Below are 18245 nucleotides of genomic sequence, written 5' to 3'. Positions count from 1 at the left end.
AGTCAATACAGAACATGATGTAATGCTCAAACCCGTATCAAAAGGGAAAATGGTTGTAAGTCCTACATTTATGAGTCTCTCACCATCAGACACTGTACCTGTGGAATGGTATTCATACGGTTATAGCGCTGCACCAGCTCATCTTTGGTGGGCATGCGGTGCTGTCCTTTACCCATCCCTGAACACACACGGATGTAAACAAACACAACGTTGGTCAGAGCTGTACTGGAGCTGAGTTACAACCATATGCTGAACATGTCAACAGCTGAACATACTTTGGATTCTGTTGATGGAACAAAACAGAGGATGTGAGGATGGCATAGGGTCAGGGTATTGTTCAACCTTACTTAAAGATGGCTTCTTGCTTACCCAGTTAGAATTGGACACACATGCACACAAAACTAGATGACATCAGATGACCACATGATCACAGCACGGTGTGATATGCAATGCACAGAGCCAGACACATACAGACCAGACCAGAAGCCCCACAGTGGACACACAGGGTAATGTAGCACAGGGACAGCACAGGTAGGTGAACCCAACCCATAGATGAAGATGGACTGTAGCAGAGACAGAGACAAGTCAGCTGAACACAGAGAGCAGACACAGCCAACAGTCTGAAGGACGAGGGGTGAGACAGAGGGAGAGAGAGACAGAGAGACAGCGAGAGACAGAAAGAGAGAGAGACAGAGCGAGACAGAGAGAGAGACAGAGAGAGAGACAGAGAGAGAGAGAGAGAGAGACTGAGAGACTGAGAGAGACAGAGAGAGAGTGAGAGCGAGAGACAGAAAGAGAGAGAGAGACAGAGCGAGACAGAGAGAGACAGAGATAGACAGAGATAGACAGCGACAGAGACAGAGAGAGAGCGAGAGACAGAGAGAGAGCGAGAGACAGAAAGAGAGAGAGAGACAGAGCGAGACAGAGAGAGAGACAGAGAGAGAGAGACAGAGAGAGACAGAGAGAGACAGAGACCGAGAGAGACAGAGAGAGAGCGAGAGACAGAAAGAGAGAGAGAGACAGAGTGAGACAGAGAGAGAGACAGAGAGAGACATAGAGAGAGAGAGAGTGAGAGAGACAGAGAGAGACAGAGAGACAGAGAGAGAGACAGAAAGAGAGAGAGAGACAGAGTGAGACAGAGAGAGAGACAGAGAGAGAGACAGAGAGAGAGACAGAGAGAGACCGAGAGAGACAGAAAGAGAGAGAGAGACAGAGTGAGACAGAGAGACAGAGAGAGAGACAGAGAGAGAGAGAGAGTGAGAGAGACAGAGAGAGACAGAGAGAGAGTCAGAGAGAGAGAGAGAGAGAGAGAGAGAGAGAGAGAGAGAGGAGAGAGAGAGAGAGAGAGAGAGAGAGAGACAGAGAGAGAGAGAGAGAGAGAGAGAGAGAGAGAGAGACAGACAGAGAGAGAGAGGGAGACAGAGAGAGAGAGAGTGAGAGAGAGAGACAGAGAGAGACAGAGGGAGAGAGAGTGAGAGAGACAGAGAGACAGAGAGAGAGAGAGAGTGAGAGAGAGGGAGTGATAGAGACAGAGAGAGACAGAGGGAGAGAGAGAGAGAGAGAGAGAGAGAGAGAGAGAGAGAGAGAGAGAGAGAGAGAGAGAGAGAGAGAGAGAGAGAGAGAGAGAGGGCAGGCCATAGCCTGGAGGACAGAGGGTCATTCCTACCTGAGTATCCAAAGGAAATGCTGGAGATGGGGCTGAGATAGATGCCCTTTCCATAGGCTGCACCATGCAGCTTGTGTTGAAAAGAGCAGGGGGAAGAATCACTGAGAGCCCAGCAGCACCGCACACACTCAAGAGACACACACACACACACTCAGAGACCCACTGCCAGAGGAACATACACTCAGAGACACACTGCCAGAGGAACATACACTCAGAGACACACACTCAGAGACACACTCTCATACAGACACAAAAGCTCATACACGCTCATACACACACACACACACACACACACACACACACACGAGACACACTCAGAGAGGTAGCAGTGCAGAGAGAAGGTAGAAGGTAGCCCACAGTGGGCTCAATGTTGAACCACGAGGTAAAGTGCAATAGAATAAGAAACCTGCCTAAAGTGCAATACATCGTCTATTGTAAAACCACATAGTCTCCTGTTCTACTACCCACAAAGACCTCATAAGATGTTGAGGTGAGGCAACATACGTCCATGTTGAAGTCTTGTGTTGAACATTCATGTAAACCATCCATAATGATGTGGAACTACATCAGAACGGATGGCGACAGAACAAGGGAAGGATGAGGATGAAGAGGATGAAGATGGATGATGAAGATGGGGAATGTTTGATGGTCACCCATGGCAGAGCAGTGAGAGTTTCAGCTCCAGTGGAGAGGTGACATGAACACCCACAGAAATACTTTGTGAGAGTGCAGGAAGAACTGGATGGAGAAAGAAGAATAGCTTCTGAGTTTAGAAAACAGAATGAGGGCTAGAAGACAGAGATGACATTTATCTGAAGGACATCGTGAGAGAGACAGAGACACAATGAGATTTGCTGTACAAGTTGAAGGAGAGTTAGCCATCACACTGTGATGAAAAGAACAATGGAGTGAGAGAATGAACAAACAAATGCTCAAGGTGAAGAGGAGGGAGAGAGCGTGGGATGCAGAACAAGGAAATGAAAGATGAGTCTTCAAAGATCTAACAACAAAGGTTCTAATACAGTAATATACTAATAATAAACCACTCACTGACAACAAACACCCTGCTGACTTCTCACATTTATACAGCAAATATAATTACAGGAAGTAGCGAGATGGCGCATTTCAAAGGTGCATACAGGACGAACCTTAAGAGTCTATAGACATAGAAATAGATGATTGTGCGTGTGGTTTAATGTCTTGTACAGTGTCTTGAACTACCAGAAGGTTCAGCCATATACATACTAAACATCATTAGGTTCAGCATAGAGGAAAATAAGAGAGACAGTATATGTGATGACCGTTACTGACCTTCCTTGGATCCCTCACCCACTCACCCGCTCTGTGGATCCTCAATAGCGAAACAGACATGGGGCGGGGCAGCAGTTGTAACCTCTGACCTAGTCTACTCAGTGCTCTTAGTGGTCAACCCAGGCAGCTACGCCTCCAGCCAGGCCGACTGGTAACCCCCAGCCCCCAGCAGACAACACAGCCCCTCCGCCTCTCTATCAGGACAGGAAGAGGCGTGGCGTCTGCTGCTGTCAGAGCAGGAAACAGGAAGTGCTCGACATATGCCAGGGGAAATTACCGGTGGGCCTGGCATTTTAAAGCGTCCAATACAATTAGAGAGAAACCTGGCATCCGTTACTGTCAAAATGGATCAGCTGGACAGCCAACCTGCACTGTGTGTGAGGAGGACAGACAGGCGCTGTCCAAGGGAGGATGCGTCTTAGTTCAGCGAACTGCTGGAGCTACATACCTGCAGTTTGGTATAAGAGGCATTGACTAGTCCATTTCTCAGAACGGAGTGCCAGTTCTCTATATGGGAACCACTAGAGCAGGTGCAGGGAGAGAGAGAGATAAGGAGAGCTGTGAATACTGAACACTTCTTCCTCAAACAGGGCCTCTCATGTGTGGCCAGTGCTTTCTAAAGGCTCCAACAATGCTGTGCAGAGAGCGTTCAAAACACAATTATTTCCATGCCAACTATTTATTGACTGATTGTTATACTGTACCTTGAGCAAAGCATTCATGCCCGTGAGATATCTACATCTTATTGGCAATGCAACAAGTCTATTAACACTGTGTTTTTGGCTGATTGTACGAGGAGATAGTAATTCTATTTTCTCACATTTTCTAAACTTGGCATGTTTGTTTGCTAAAAACAGCAGAATGGCTGAGGACCTACAGCACAAGCACAGCTCAGAAATCTCCTAATATTACATCATCACTCCTTCTCTTTTCAGCAGCAGGATGTTACGTGAATAGAAGTCTCAGTGGGAATACATCAAACTGTACCGTCTCTCATCTCTTATTGTATTCCAATAAACCCCAGGGGTGAAACATGGTAGCCATGCTGTTATTCTTAGCAGAGACAATGTTTAAGGAGTGGTTGTTGAATTTAAATCAGCAAGCTCCCTGAGGGACTGAGCCAGTTTTGATTGCTTTGAGATAGTGCCATGCATAATTCTGTTTAGTGCCTTTCGTACTGCAGCGGCATGGCTGTCTGACTCTGTCTGTTGCTCACACTGATATCACTACATCAGGGATCCAGTACTGCTGGGAAAACAGGGTGTGGTGTCTGTTCACTGTGCTGTCAGCTGGTGGATGCTGTAACTACCAGCTATGTGGGTCTCTGTCTATAAGACTGGGCGGCAGGTAGCCTAGCAGTTAGAGAGGTGACCCAACAACTGGAGGGTTGCCAGTTCGAATCCCGGGTCTAACAGGGAAAGAATTGGTCTAGAAGTGAGCTGGCAACCGGAGGATGCCGGTATCTAATCCTAGATGCCGTTGCCTGCCATTGTGCCCTTGAGCAAGGCACTTAACCCCCACAACAACTGCTCCATGGGCGCCCAGTATGGCAGCCCCCTGCTCCAACCTGTGTGTCTTTGGGAGGGGTTGGGATACATTTCGGTTGGACTTTGTGTACAATTGACGAATAAAGTGATTTTAATCTTAATAAAGCGTAGTACCTATTCTGTATGTGGGAGTCTATGGTTAAGGGGAGGTTGGTGCTGCCAGTTTACTGTATAGGACACCACTACAGGGGAGTGGCACCCTTAGGGGGGAGAGAGGGGACTCACTGGAAGGCAAATGTGCTGCCGTAGAGCTTCTTGGCGGTGCGAAAGCGTGCCTCCTTGGCAGGCGGGCTGCTGAGTAACAGGAACTGGTGGGATGTGTGCATGAACTTCAGTTGCTATAGGAGAGAGAGGAAGACGGAAGGAAGTAGAGAGAGAATAGAGCATCATATACTGGAGAACACACGGCAACAGTTACGAGGAAGAGCAGACATCAGAGATCTGTGTTATTCATACCCTACTCAGAGGCAGCTTGACGATATGGGATCTGTTACTGGATATGATCCTAGAGAGAGAGAGAGAGAGAGAGACATTTGAAATGTCTTTATTCTTTTGGAACTTTTGTGAGTGTAATGTTTACTATTAATCTTCTTATAGTTTATTTTTGTTTATTATCTATTTCACTTGCTTTGGCAATGTAAACATATGTTTCCCATGCCAATAAAGCCCTTAAATTGAAATTGTATTGAGAGAGAGAGAGAGGAAGGAATAGGGTGGGGTGAAGAAAAACAGGTTAGTGAAAGAGGCAGAACAGGGTTGGAGGTTTAGATTGCTGGGTGTGTAAGCAGAGATCTTCTACCTACCACTGCAGTAGAGGGTGGGCCAGAGGGTCCAGTTTGTCCATCTGTTTCTTAATCTCCAGATATGAGCCCTGTAAAAGACAGCTTTCATTATTTCACATCCCACTATCCTTTCGTCCCTTCCAAATCTAAATATGACAAGGAGACGATTCAATGCAACAATACATACAGTATATAGTCTCTTTTTACAGCCCAAGTCCAGCACAGAACTGCCCTTCCTTCATCCCAGCCTCCCCCAGCCTCAGTACCTGGGTCATTTCCCGGATGGACATGACACTGTCCAGTGCTTTTTGCAATCTCTCATAGTTCTTCTTCTGTGACCAGGGAGCAAGAGGAAGCCACAGAGACAGGCATCAGGAGGACAGGGAGAGAGAAAAACATTGGATTAATATCTACAACCCATGAAATGAGCCCAAAGAAATGTGTTAGAATGTTATTACACATTATGAGATCCTGTATCATGGTGTGTAACCACAGCAACAGTAGTAACCTTTGGGTTGAAGGCCAGAGTCTTAGGATCGTTGGGGTCGACCACAGACGGGTAGGGCTCAAAGATGATGCTTTTACGAGGAGACTCCAGAGCAGCCCGACACATCGCCACCAGCAGATCCACCACCTAGGGATCAACATGAAACCTGATCACTTATCACCAGATAGACAGGGACAGACAGACAAGACAGGGGGATAGAGATAGTGTGTGTGTGCGTTGTTATTCAGGCAGTCACCTCTGCTCCAGTGGCCACCTCCTCTGCTGCTCCTGACATCACACCCAGAGTGTAGAAGGAGAACACACACAGCTCTCTAGTGCACACAGCCGGCTGCGCACACACACACACACACACACACGCACACGCACACGCACACGCACGCACGCACGCGCACACACACACACACACACACACACACACACACGCACGCACACACACACACACACACACGCACACACACACACACACACACACACACACACACACACACACACACACGCACACACGCACACCAACAAACATCAATCTGAGTGAAACATAGAAACTTGCTCATAACATAATTGAAACGTTTAAACAACATAAGGAGTGCTCTTTGGAATCAAGCAAATATGATATAAAGCAGAAATAACAGGGGTTTGTAAATTCACTTCAAACTGTATGTTTTTTTAGTGGTCTACCTTCAACATGGATCCGTTCTGAAAGACGTGCTGCTCGTCACAGACCACACAGTACTCATTGAGAGTGGGGATCCTCTGCTCCGAGTATTTCATTATCTGTCAGGAGACAAAACATGGTTTTCCTGCCAATCACTCCCTCCTCTCCAACAGCCCCATATATCACTATCCTATAATGACATCATCAGGTGACTGGGTCTCTTATCAATGTTTTAATCCGACTCAATTAATGAATCAATTACACAGAGGTGGAGACCTTCTTTAAGCACATACTATGTCCTCTAACTCCTGTAAGGGTAATTGACTCTTGATAGTCCTATCAGTGTTTGTGCTTTGGAGTTGTTTTGGAAGGATGTTTAGAGTGAACTAAAAGCCTATTAGGGCTCTAGCATTGTCCTTGATGTTGTATCTACCTGGACTAAGAACCCATATTCCAAGGTAGGGATGTTCTTGCAGTGGCCGCCCGCCTGGGATGAGAAAAACAATTCAATCAGCTGCCTCGTGGTAATCTGCGCTGGGGCCCTGGCCGCCGGGACAGCCACAGTCTGATGGGTACAGTGAAGACAAAGCATTATGGGACACGGTGCCAGCCATGTCAGGTATGGGTAGGGAGAGGCTCAGGAAGGAAGGTAGGTACAGTACTGTAGGTGTGTTGGTTGGGGAGGGGAACAGTCAAAGTTCTCAGGTAGTTCAAAATGAGATTTTTTTTTAGATAGTATGGATAATAGAATGGGGAAATAGTTGCTTGTTACTGAATTCATGCATTTTCTGATATGGCTGATGTATTGTGTTTGACTGTTCAAGCTAGCTGTAAGGCCACAGAGACTTTTTTTAATGCAATAGAATACACATCAAAATACACACACGTGCAATTTCATTAGGTGCAATAACTGGGCTCTGTGCAATATTTAGACGTGTGTTTATGTGTTTTACAACTCAAATATCATCAGGTCCAACAGCAATAGGTGGAATGACTTTTACAGTATGTGTAACGTCTTGACCTCTGTTTTGAAACGTGTCTGTATGTCCTGACTGCTCTTTTGAAAATGTATGTTGTCCTTTTGTATATAATGTTTTCATGTTTATATGTTCACCTGCCCGGGGACTGCAGATCTAAATTAGTTGTTAGCAAAATCTGGTGCAACGCATCCCTTCTCACTTCTGAGATGTATGTTTTTGTTGTACATTACCCTGTCCAAATAAACGTAATAAATAAAAATAAATAAATATTGTGTTGTCTGTGCTGATGTGTGTAGGGGTAAGAGGGCCAGTCAGGAGAGGGGTGTGTGGTGGTGGTGGTGAGGGGCGGTGGGCTCCGACCTGGCTGTTGGAGGGGTAGCTGAACAGCTCCCCCTTGGGGTTCTTCATGGTGCAGGAGATGGAGCGATTCATGAGCCGGGTCACCCTCAGCTCTGGAACACTCAGCTTCCCCTTCAGAACCGTGTCCTGGATCAGAGGGAAGCTTGGGGACCTGGGAACACACAAACACACACAGACACACACACAACCCAGAGACCATTACTGCATAGACCTGGAAGTACTGTATACATACACATACAGACAGACATTCAGACACCTACACAAGAAAATTATACGAACACGAAAGTTCAGAGCAACCAATTAGTGAGCATGTTTACATGCACACTAATAATTCGATATTAAGCTGATTATGGCCATACATTTTTCCATCAGGAAGCCTGATTATGCGCAGTCCATGTATAGACGATTGTAAGTGAAATCGTTCTTCTTGGAAACCATGTAAATGTTTTAATCGAAATATGATATTATTCAGAGTATTCACAATAATTGTAATATTGAATGGATGTAAACGTACCCATTGACTACTGAGATGACAGTGATGATGACATCTGACCAGGAAAATGAATATGAAACTATAATAGTAGCCGTGATAGTACTAGATGCTGTAATAGGAGCCATACTTGGGGATGGGAGAGAAGATGCTGAGTCCTGCGCGGAACTTCTTGATGGTTCCCCCGGCCTTGAACCAGCTGTGTCTCTTCTCCTGCTGGGCCTTCAGGAACTCATTACTGAGATGCTTCCACTGCTGGGATGTGAACGTACTCAGGATCCTATAGGGCAAACAGCACAACCAGTCACAATCACTGAATCTGGCCGCAATTAGCAGATGTTATTGACTCTACTGTACATTTAAGTCCATAATATACACTACATGACCAAAAGTATGTGGACACCTACTCGTCGAACATCTCGTTCCAAAATCATGTGCATTAATATGGAGTCGGTCACCCCTTTGCTGCTATAACAGCCTCCACTCTTCTGGGAAGGCTTTCCACTAGATGCTGGAACATTGCTGCAGGGACTTGCTTCCATTCAGCCACAAGAGCATTAGTGAGGTCAGGCACTGATGTTGGGCGATTAGGCATGGCTCGCAGTCGCCGTTCCAATTCATCCCAAAGGTGTTCGATCTAGACAAACCATTTCTGTATGGACATCGCTTTGTGCACAGGGGCATTGTCATGCTGAAACAGGAAAGGGCCTTCCACAAACTGTTGCCACAAAGTTGGAAGCACAGAATCGTCTAGAATGTCATTGTATGCTGTAGCGGTAAGATTTCCCTTCACTGGAACTAAGTGGCCTCGCCCAAACCATGAAAATCAGACCCAGACCATTATTCCTCCTCCACCAAACTTTACAGTTGGCGCTATGCATTCGGGCAGGTAGCATTCTCCTGGCATCCGCCAAACCCAGATTCGTCTGACGTACTGCCAGATGGTGAAGCGTGATTCATCACTCCAGAGAATGCATTTCCACTGCTCCAGAGTCCAATGGCGGTGAGCTTTACACCACTCCAACCAACGCTTCACATTGCGCATGGTGATCTTAGGCTTGTGTGCGTCTGCTCGGCCATGGAAACCCATTTCATGAAGCTCCCGACGAACAGTTATTGTGTTGACGTTGATTCCAGAGGCAGTTTGGAACTCGGTAGTGAGTGTTGGAACCGAGGACAGACGATTTTTACACGCTACGCGCTTCAGCACTCGGCGGTCCCATTCTATAAGCTTGTGTGGCCTACCACTTTGTGGCTGAGCCGTTGTTGCTCCTAGATGTTTCCACTTAACATCACTTACAGTTGACCGGGGCAGCTCTATCAGGGCAGAAATTTGACGAACTGACTTGTTGGAAAGGTGGCATCCTATGACGGTGCTACGTTGAAAGTCACTGAGCACTTCAGCAAGGCCATTCTACTGCCAATGTTTTCTATGGAGATTGCATGGCTGTGTGCTCGATTTTATACACCTGTCAGCAATGGGTGTGGCTGAAATAGCCAAATTCACTAATTTGAAGGGGTGTCCACATACTTTTGCATATATAGTGTAAGTTGTATAGGTGTCATTGAAAATGGTAGAAATCTTGTGAACTGAGCGTAGGACCCATGGATAGCCTCTCTGAACCAGAATGTGAGTAATCGTGCTGAGTGGCATGTGACTCGGGTAGAACTCACTTCTTGAGCTGCAGGCCCAGGCTGAAGCCCTCTTTATTGGAGGGCTGGAAGACCTCCACTGACGGTTCTGAGAATAGATGACTCATTATTACGCAACACATAGGAGTGAAGAGCTCAGCACTGATTACACACACACAGGCACACATACACAGGCAGGCGAACACATGCACACACACCACAGCCACTGGGGCTTTGCTCACCCGGTCCATCTAGGTACTGGGAGAGAGAGAAGCGCAGTCTCAGAATGATGGGCTCTGTTCGGATGACCTTCCAGGCTGTTGCCACCTCCTCCTAGTACAAACACACACACACACACACACACACACATATGATATACACATACACTGTCTAGTACGATGAATTGTAATACTGGAATGCCCAGAGAAAATTAAAATGAAAACTCACATCCAAGAAACTGATATTAATCTGAAGGTCAATGTCCACATCATCAATGGTTCCATACTCTCTGAAAGAGGAAGAATAGCAAACATACAGATTTAATAATCACATAAACTGATCAGCTTTTCCATACTAAGAAACTTGATATCTCAGTGTATCTCTGATGTTCTCTGTAGAGGAGTATTTACTGATAATGATAATAACAGTTAGTGGTGTTGGTTTACAGTCTTGGCTGTAGATGCTGTGTGTGTACTGTAGTACCTGACAGAGACAGCACTGTCAGTATAGATGTCCTTCACTGCCTCGATGTCTGCATCCAGTTGGGGGTGTCGGTACAGGTCGGCAGCACAGCTCCCCTGGAGGCCAGGAGCGGCACAGGTCAGACCACTGAATTATTCATGGAGATAGGACTGCTGCTGTAGCATCCATTTACAGTAATATGAGCTTGCACTGATATTCATGTATAAAATTATTGTAGTATTAGACAAGGTACAGGGCCAGTTCCCTGTTCTGCTGTCTCACAGGACTGTGTAGCTGTGTGTCTCTCTATCTCTAATTCTGTCTTCTATCTATCTCTTTCACACACACACGTTAGTGCCTACAAACAGGCTCTCATCTCTTGGTAGATGTTCTTAATCCACTGGAGAATAGAGTTTTAAAACTGAACTGGATTTACAGTACTTTCAACTCGAGCCTTTAGAGATAACTTTGAGTAAAAAGCTGATTGAAAGATTAAGATATTGTGTATTTCACATAGGATTTTATGTAATAAGATTGCAGTTACTGAAGACCCCTAGGGGGTGTTCTGAAGATCCCAAGTGTTGGTTCTGATTGCATTGGACCAAAGAGCCTAGCGGCCAAAACTGGTTGAAATGATGTCATTATGACATCATTTCAACCAGTTTTGTCCGGTTTGCCCTCTGGGAGGGATAGGAGGTCTGGGAGGATGTGGTGACAGCCTGGGTACCTGGATCCCATAGAGGAACTGCTCAGACTCATTCTCCCCATCTGATTCCTCATCAGTCCAGGACTGGCCTTTGATGTCCTGCAGGCATACAGACACAATTATTATCGTTTCATCTCCCATCCTTTCTCTCTCTCTGTCCATTTAGCTGCCAGTTCTTCAAAGACTTCAAAATAAAGCTTTTTATATCACGTCAAAGGGATGGACGGAGATCCATTTGGATAAACAAAGGACAACTAGACATGAAATAAGCCACAGATATTCAATACATCATTTGTAAAACATGTATGATGATTCACTATTATGTTTTTGTTTGGCTAAGTAGTTATCGACAGCAAGGCATCAGGCCTTATATATCTAATATACAGTTGAAGTCGGAAGTTTGCATACACTTATATTGGAGTCATTAAAACTTGTTTTCAAACCACTTCACAAATTTCTTGTTAACAAACTATAGTTTTGGCAAGTCGGTTAGGTCATCTATTTTGTGCAAGACACAAGTAATTTTTCCAACAATTGTTTACAGACAGATTATTTCACTTATAATTCACTGTATCACAATTCCAGTGGGTCAGAAGTTTACATACACTAAGTTGACTGTGCCTTTCAACAGCTTGGAAAATTCCAGAAAATGATGTCATGGCTTTAGAAGCTTCTGATAGGTTAATTGACATCATTTGAGTCAATTGGAGGTGTACCTGTGGATGTATTTCAAGGCCTACCTTCAAACTCAGTGCCTCTTTGCTTGACATCATGGGAAAATCAAAAGAAATCAGCCAAGACCTCAGAAAAAGAATTGTAGACCTCCACAAGTCTGGTTCATCCTTGGGAGCAATTTCCAAACGACTGAAGGTATCTGTACAAACAATAGTATGCAAGTATAAACACCATGGGACCACACAGCCATCATACCGCTCAGGAAGGAGATGCGTTCTGTCTCCTAGAGATGAACGTACTTTGGTGTGAAAAGTGCAAATCAATCCCAGAACAACAGCAAAGGACCTTGTGAAGATGCTGGAGGAAACAGATACAAAAGTATCTATATCCACAGTAAAATTAGTACTATATCGACATAACCTGAAAGGCCGCTCAGCAAGGAAGAAGCCACTGTTCCAAAACTGCCATAAAAAAGCCAGACCATGGTTTGCAACCGCACATGGGGACAAAGATTGTACTATTTGGAGAAATGTCCTCTGGTCTGATGAAACAAAAATAGAACTGTTTGGCCATAATGACCATCGTTAAGTTTGGAAGAAAAAGGGGGAAGCTTGCAAGCCGAAGAACACCATCCCAACCGTGAAGCACAGGGATGGCAGCATCATGCTGTGGGGGTGCTTTGCTGCAAGAGGGACTGGTGCACTTCACAAAATAGATGGCATCATGAGGAAGGAACATTATGTGGATATATTGAAGCAACATCCCAAGACATCAGTCAGGAAGTTAAAGCTTGGTCGCAAATGGGTCTTCCAAATGGACAATGACCCCAAGCATACTTCCAAAGTTGTGTCAAAATGGCTTAAGGACAACAAAGTCAAGGTATTGGAGTGGCCATCACAAAGCCCTGACCTCAATCCTATAGAAAATATGTGGGCAGAACTGAAAAAGTGTGTGCGAGCAAGGAGGCCTACAAACCTGACTCAGTTACACCAGCTCTGTCAGGAGGAATGGGCCAAAATTCACCCAACTTATTGTGGGAAGCTTGTGGAAGGCTACCTGAAACATTTGACCCAAGTTAAACAATTTAAAGGCAATGCTACCAAATATGAATTGAGTGTATGTAAACTTCTGACCCACTGGGAATGTGATGAAATAAATAATTCTCTCTACTATTATTCTGGCATTTCACATTCTTAAAATAAAGTGGTGATCCTAACTGACCTAAAACAGGGAATCTTTACTAGGATTAAATGTCAGGAATGGTGAAAAACTGATTTTAAATGTATTTGGCTAATGTGTATGTAAACTTCCGACTTCAACTGTATATCTACATACATCAATGACAGAGCCATTCTGACTGTATCTATTATGATAACTGCAGTCTGATGATAAACAGAGACATCAGATGACACTCTATCAACTCAGTTCACTACAGTATTACGACTATGATACTACCATTGGATATGGTGTTATAAAGGTTGTCTCACCATTGGGTCTGTTGTTCATAGGGGTTTCTCAGACAGGGTTAGGCTTCTCCCATCCATAACAGCTGAGCTCCATGTAGGTGGAGGGACTGAGGTTGAAGTCTGGCCTGGTCACTCGGACTTCCTCTCAAACTGTGGTACCTAATCATTTGGCATGAGAGACAGGAGGAACAATAACAATAAGTTGACAGTTTGTCTCTTATTTCAGCATTTCACAAAGCATATACCTGTAATAAACACAGTTTACAAAATAATGATGCAACGACATCTTCCGCATTGCCACTTCATAATGGTGGCCACCTTTTCCCCTTTAATCATCTGCACTCCAACTTGCCATGTATCCTAGCAACAGCCACTTCTGCCGTCTATCACCGTCCCATTAATCACCGTGGAGACGGAGAGTGTGTGGGAGAGAGAGGCTTTATGTGTTGTGCTTTGAGCACAATTTTATGTTTTGGTAATCTGAATCTTCAACAGAATCTTCATCTGACCTTTTCAATCTGTATACAAAAGGTAAGGAAAGGGTAGCCCATTTGATAAAATCACTTCATTGTATTACCTGCACTGTCAAGTTTAGGAATAGTCTTTGTTAGGAATAATCATTGAAATTGTGCAAAATATTTACCTGGCTGAATTAGGAGTTAAAGCCAGGGATGGATATATTTCTCTCAGGGCATTTTTAACATTTTCTCAGCATCCTAAAATTGTGATATTTCAACAAAGCAATCATCATCAGTCATTAGGCTCTCAGACCTCATAATGACCTCAGAGGATGAGATCACTGTGCTAGATGGTACCAGGTGTGTACTTTTATAAACTCCCAACAAAAACATAATAGCATTCCAGATTATACTGTACTTCCCTCCACATATTTCAGCTGCCATATCTTTACATTCAGATGTAAACACATCAGACATTGTGTCCCCTAAGCTAAACACAACATGCACTGAGGGCAATACCTTTTCTACATTGGACAAAATCACAACATAGATGACAAAAGAACTAGAGTGACACATCCAACACAAAAAAAAGATTACGTCAGTTAAACTGCATAATGGTAATGGACTCCTGTCCTCCAGTACGATGCTCATAGTTGAATACAGGTTGTTGGCACAGAACACACTAATAAACACACACACTCACAACACATACACAGCCTGTGCCTGTTAGAGTCAACAACAAATCCAACGATGCCTCCTCTGCCAGATACTTATGAGTCAATAAAAATGAAGAAACACTGTCTCTCTTTTCCTCTCCATCTCTCTCTCTCTCCCTTCTTCTTCTTCTGTGCTTACTCAGTTCAGCAAGCTCATCTCTCCCCAAAACTGAGCCATTTTGTTTCACCAGAAGCCACCACTAGCGAGACCACATAACATTTCAACTATAGTGTATTTATCATGCGTAAATTTGGTATTAAAGGGTTTCCATATTTCATGGATGTTCAGTAATGCAATATACATTAAATACTGTATCATTGCTTCTACATTTCATGAGTTAATTAGAATGTAATACGTTCCTGAGGTTTCACTATATATAATTTTTTCAATTCATCTTTTAGAAAATACGATTTGTGAGCGTAACCCCCCCCCCCTCCCACTGGCATTGCCATGTCCCCGACCCCCCCTCTCGCCTCGCTCTGTCGTCTCACATACCGATAGAGATGCAAACTGACCCCCTCCCCTCATCCCCTCAATGAGAATTAAACACAAGCAGACACATGCAGCTTTACCCCTCCCCCACTCCCCCTCTCCTCCGGCCGACACACTTACCTATACAGGAGCTGGAGATGGAGGATGCTGTCCTTGGTCCTGATCCTTTCCCTCTTAAAGGGAACACCTGCTTTTATATCCCTGCTATGTCCCCCCTGAATGAAAAATGAAAATAAAATGATTTAAAAACAGCAGTGAGAATTGTAAATGCCAAAATTGCTGCCTCCCTTTCTCTCCCTGTCGGTATCAGCCTCTCTGCTTCCCGGTGGCTGCTCTATGTCTGTGTTTATCTATTGCAGATCTCTGCTCATACTGCCGTCTTATTTTTTGCCTGACAACACTTAGGGGCCTGAGCATGCTCAGTTGGAGCTAGCAGCTGGTCATGTGACTTGCAGCTGACTATGTTTCTGCTAAGGGGGAGAAGGGGGTGAGAAAAATGGAGGAAAATGGCAGTCCTGTTAGTGCTGTGATGACTGTGTGTGTGTGTGTGTGTGTGTGTGTGTGTGTGTGTGTGTGTGTGTGTGTTTGTGTGTGTGTGTGTGTGTGTGTGTGTGTGTGTGTGTTGTCTGAGACTATTTTAGGACCATTCTGTCTGTTATGCTCACAAATCGTATTTTCTAAAAGATTAAATGAAAAAATGATATACAGTGAAACCTCAGGAACGAAACCACCAAACACTACACGTATTACATTCTAATTAACTCATGAAATGTAGAAGCAATGATACAGTATTTAATGTATATTGCATTGTGTATAGCAATTATATAGCCGCCTATTGTTTAGGATACGGTACAGTGGCTGAATCAGAGTCTGAGACAATGGCAATTAGCCTCTGTGCAACGGTCTTAATCAGTGTTTACCCTGGTTAGATCCCTGCATCGTGGTAAGTACTGACCAATATAATGGAGAGATTAGGCTCTGGACAAACTGTCCGTTCGGCTCTGCTGTGTGTCCACTCGTAGTAAGGAGCACTGTCTCACTCTTTGCTGATGTGTTATGGCAGGAATTCCAAAGTGCAGTGACCCTTGTAAAGATTCTCTGCCTAAAGACAAATATACAGTGCATTCGGAAAGTATTCAGACCCCTTTACTCTATACACAATACCCCATAATGACAAAGCAAAAACAGGTTTTTAGACATTTTTGCAAATGTATTAAAAATAAAAAACGGAAATATCATATTTACATAAGTATTCAGACCCTTTACTCAGTACTTTGTTGAAGCACCTTTGGCAGTGATTGCAGCCTCGAGTCTTCTTGGATATGATGCTACAAGCTTGGCACACCTGTATTTGGGGAGTTTCTCCCATTCTTCTTTGCAGATCCTCTCAAGCTCTGTCATGTTGGATGGGGAGCGTCGCTGTACAGCTATTTTCAGGTCTCTCCAGAGATGTTCGATCGGGTTCAAGTCCGGGCTCTGGCTGGGCCACTCAAGGACTTTCAGAGACTTGTCCCGAAGCCACTCCTGAGTTGTCTTGGCTGTGTGCTTAGCGTCGTTAGATCAAGGATCTCTCTGTACTTTGCTCTGTTCATCTTTCCCTCGATCCTGACTAGTCTCCCAGTCCCTGCCGCTGAAAAACATCCCCACAGCATGATGCTGTCACCACCATGCTTCACCGTAGGGATGGTGCCAGGTTTCCTCAAGACGTGACACTTGGCATTCAAGCCAAAGAGTTCAATCTTGGTTTCATCAGACCAGAGAATCTTGTTTCTCATGGTCTGAGAGTCCTTTAGGTGCCTTTTGGCAAACTCCAAGCGGGCTGTCATGTGCCTTTTACTGAGGAGTGGCTTCCGTCTGGCCAATCTACCATTAAGGCCTGATTGGTGGAGATCTGCAGAGATGGTTGTCGTCCTGGAAGGTTCTCCCATCCCCACAGAGGAACTCTGGAGCTCTGTCAGAGTGACCATTGGGTTCTTGGTCACTTCCCTGACCAAGGCTCTTCTCCCCCGATTGCTCAGTTTGGCCGGGCGGCCAGCTCTAGGAAGAGTATTGGTGGTTACAAACTTCTTCCATTTAAGAATGATGGAGGCCACTGTGTTCTTGGGGACCTTCAATTCTGAAAAAAAAAATGGGTAACCTTCCCCAGATCCCTGCCTTGACACAATCCTGTCTCGGAGCTCTACGGACAATTCCTTTGACCTCATGGCTTGATTTTTGCTCTGACATGCACTGTCAACTATGGGACCTTATATAGACAGATGTGTGCCTTTCCAAATAATGTCCAATCAATTGAATTTACCACAGGTGGACTCCAATCAAGTTGTAGAAACATCTCAAGGATGATCAATGGAAACAGGATGCATCTGAGCTCAATTTCAAGTCTCATAGCAAAGGGTCTGAATACTTATGTAAAAAAGGCATTTCTGTTTAAAAATTTTAATACATATGCAAAAATTTCTAAAAACCTGTTTTCGCTTTGTCATTATAAGGTATTGTGTAGATTGATGAGGGGAAAAATAATAATTTAATCAATTTTAGAATAAGGCTGTAACGTAACAAAATGTGGAAAAAGTAAAGGGGTCTGAATACTTTCTGAATGCACTGTAGGACATTAAGCAACTCAGTTCTACTGCACAGACATAATTATACAGGACAAGTGTACAAACCTTCTCAGAGGATCACTTCAATGAAAAATTATAAAAACTTGATGAAGATTTTACATTATATGAAAATAAACTATCATCATAGTCAGACAACAAATAATCTCACAAATCAAAATATGAATATATCATCACAGCCGCTTATTTAATATCTATACATCTATAGGATTTGACTGAGGATTTCACCAGGGTGAGGGTTATCTTACTGTACCTCATAGAGGTGATGTGTGAGACGATAATGCCTTGTGACAGGTGGGGGCTTGGCCAGCGTGACCAGGTGATTGGGTTGGAGGGAATGTCCCTCACCTGGGCAGGTGTCCATTGGTCTAAGGGAGCAGAGCAGAGTGCAGGACACAGCCAGAGTCTGGCCGGGGCCAGGGAGAAGCCAACATGGGCAGTGGCAGCAGCTGCAGCAACGTTACCGTTGAGATCAGGTGAGGACTACTGTAGGAGGGGACAGGG

The 18245-nt window shown here is 44.6% G+C and overlaps 1 protein-coding gene across 1 annotated transcript in view; it reads right to left on the bottom strand.

Moving 5' to 3' along the window:
• LOC311111493 (protein mono-ADP-ribosyltransferase PARP6-like) overlaps nucleotides 1-15292 on the bottom strand; it is a gene marked incomplete at its 3' end in the record, with an annotated part of 15896 nt that extends 604 nt beyond the window's left edge. The window contains exons 1-20 of the mRNA XM_084154230.1: nucleotides 15244-15292; nucleotides 13478-13615; nucleotides 11337-11414; nucleotides 10631-10725; nucleotides 10376-10436; nucleotides 10171-10261; nucleotides 9971-10037; nucleotides 8427-8576; nucleotides 7807-7957; nucleotides 6900-7031; nucleotides 6490-6585; nucleotides 6050-6142; nucleotides 5815-5940; nucleotides 5573-5638; nucleotides 5328-5395; nucleotides 4981-5029; nucleotides 4750-4862; nucleotides 3426-3498; nucleotides 1667-1736; nucleotides 99-178 (exon numbers count right to left, since the gene is read on the bottom strand). Of these exons, the coding sequence (XP_084010356.1) occupies nucleotides 99-178; nucleotides 1667-1736; nucleotides 3426-3498; nucleotides 4750-4862; nucleotides 4981-5029; nucleotides 5328-5395; nucleotides 5573-5638; nucleotides 5815-5940; nucleotides 6050-6142; nucleotides 6490-6585; nucleotides 6900-7031; nucleotides 7807-7957; nucleotides 8427-8576; nucleotides 9971-10037; nucleotides 10171-10261; nucleotides 10376-10436; nucleotides 10631-10725; nucleotides 11337-11414; nucleotides 13478-13480 (1662 nt within the window). The 5' untranslated portion in view covers nucleotides 13481-13615; nucleotides 15244-15292. The remainder of the gene's footprint in view (nucleotides 1-98; nucleotides 179-1666; nucleotides 1737-3425; nucleotides 3499-4749; nucleotides 4863-4980; nucleotides 5030-5327; nucleotides 5396-5572; nucleotides 5639-5814; nucleotides 5941-6049; nucleotides 6143-6489; nucleotides 6586-6899; nucleotides 7032-7806; nucleotides 7958-8426; nucleotides 8577-9970; nucleotides 10038-10170; nucleotides 10262-10375; nucleotides 10437-10630; nucleotides 10726-11336; nucleotides 11415-13477; nucleotides 13616-15243) is intronic.
• Between the last annotated feature and the right edge of the window lie 2953 nt (nucleotides 15293-18245).

Source organism: Coregonus lavaretus (assembly GCF_964263955.1).
Source record: "Coregonus lavaretus genome assembly, chromosome: 37".
Taxonomy (NCBI): Eukaryota; Metazoa; Chordata; class Actinopteri; order Salmoniformes; family Salmonidae; genus Coregonus; species Coregonus lavaretus.
This window is presented reverse-complemented; position numbering and strand designations above follow the sequence as displayed.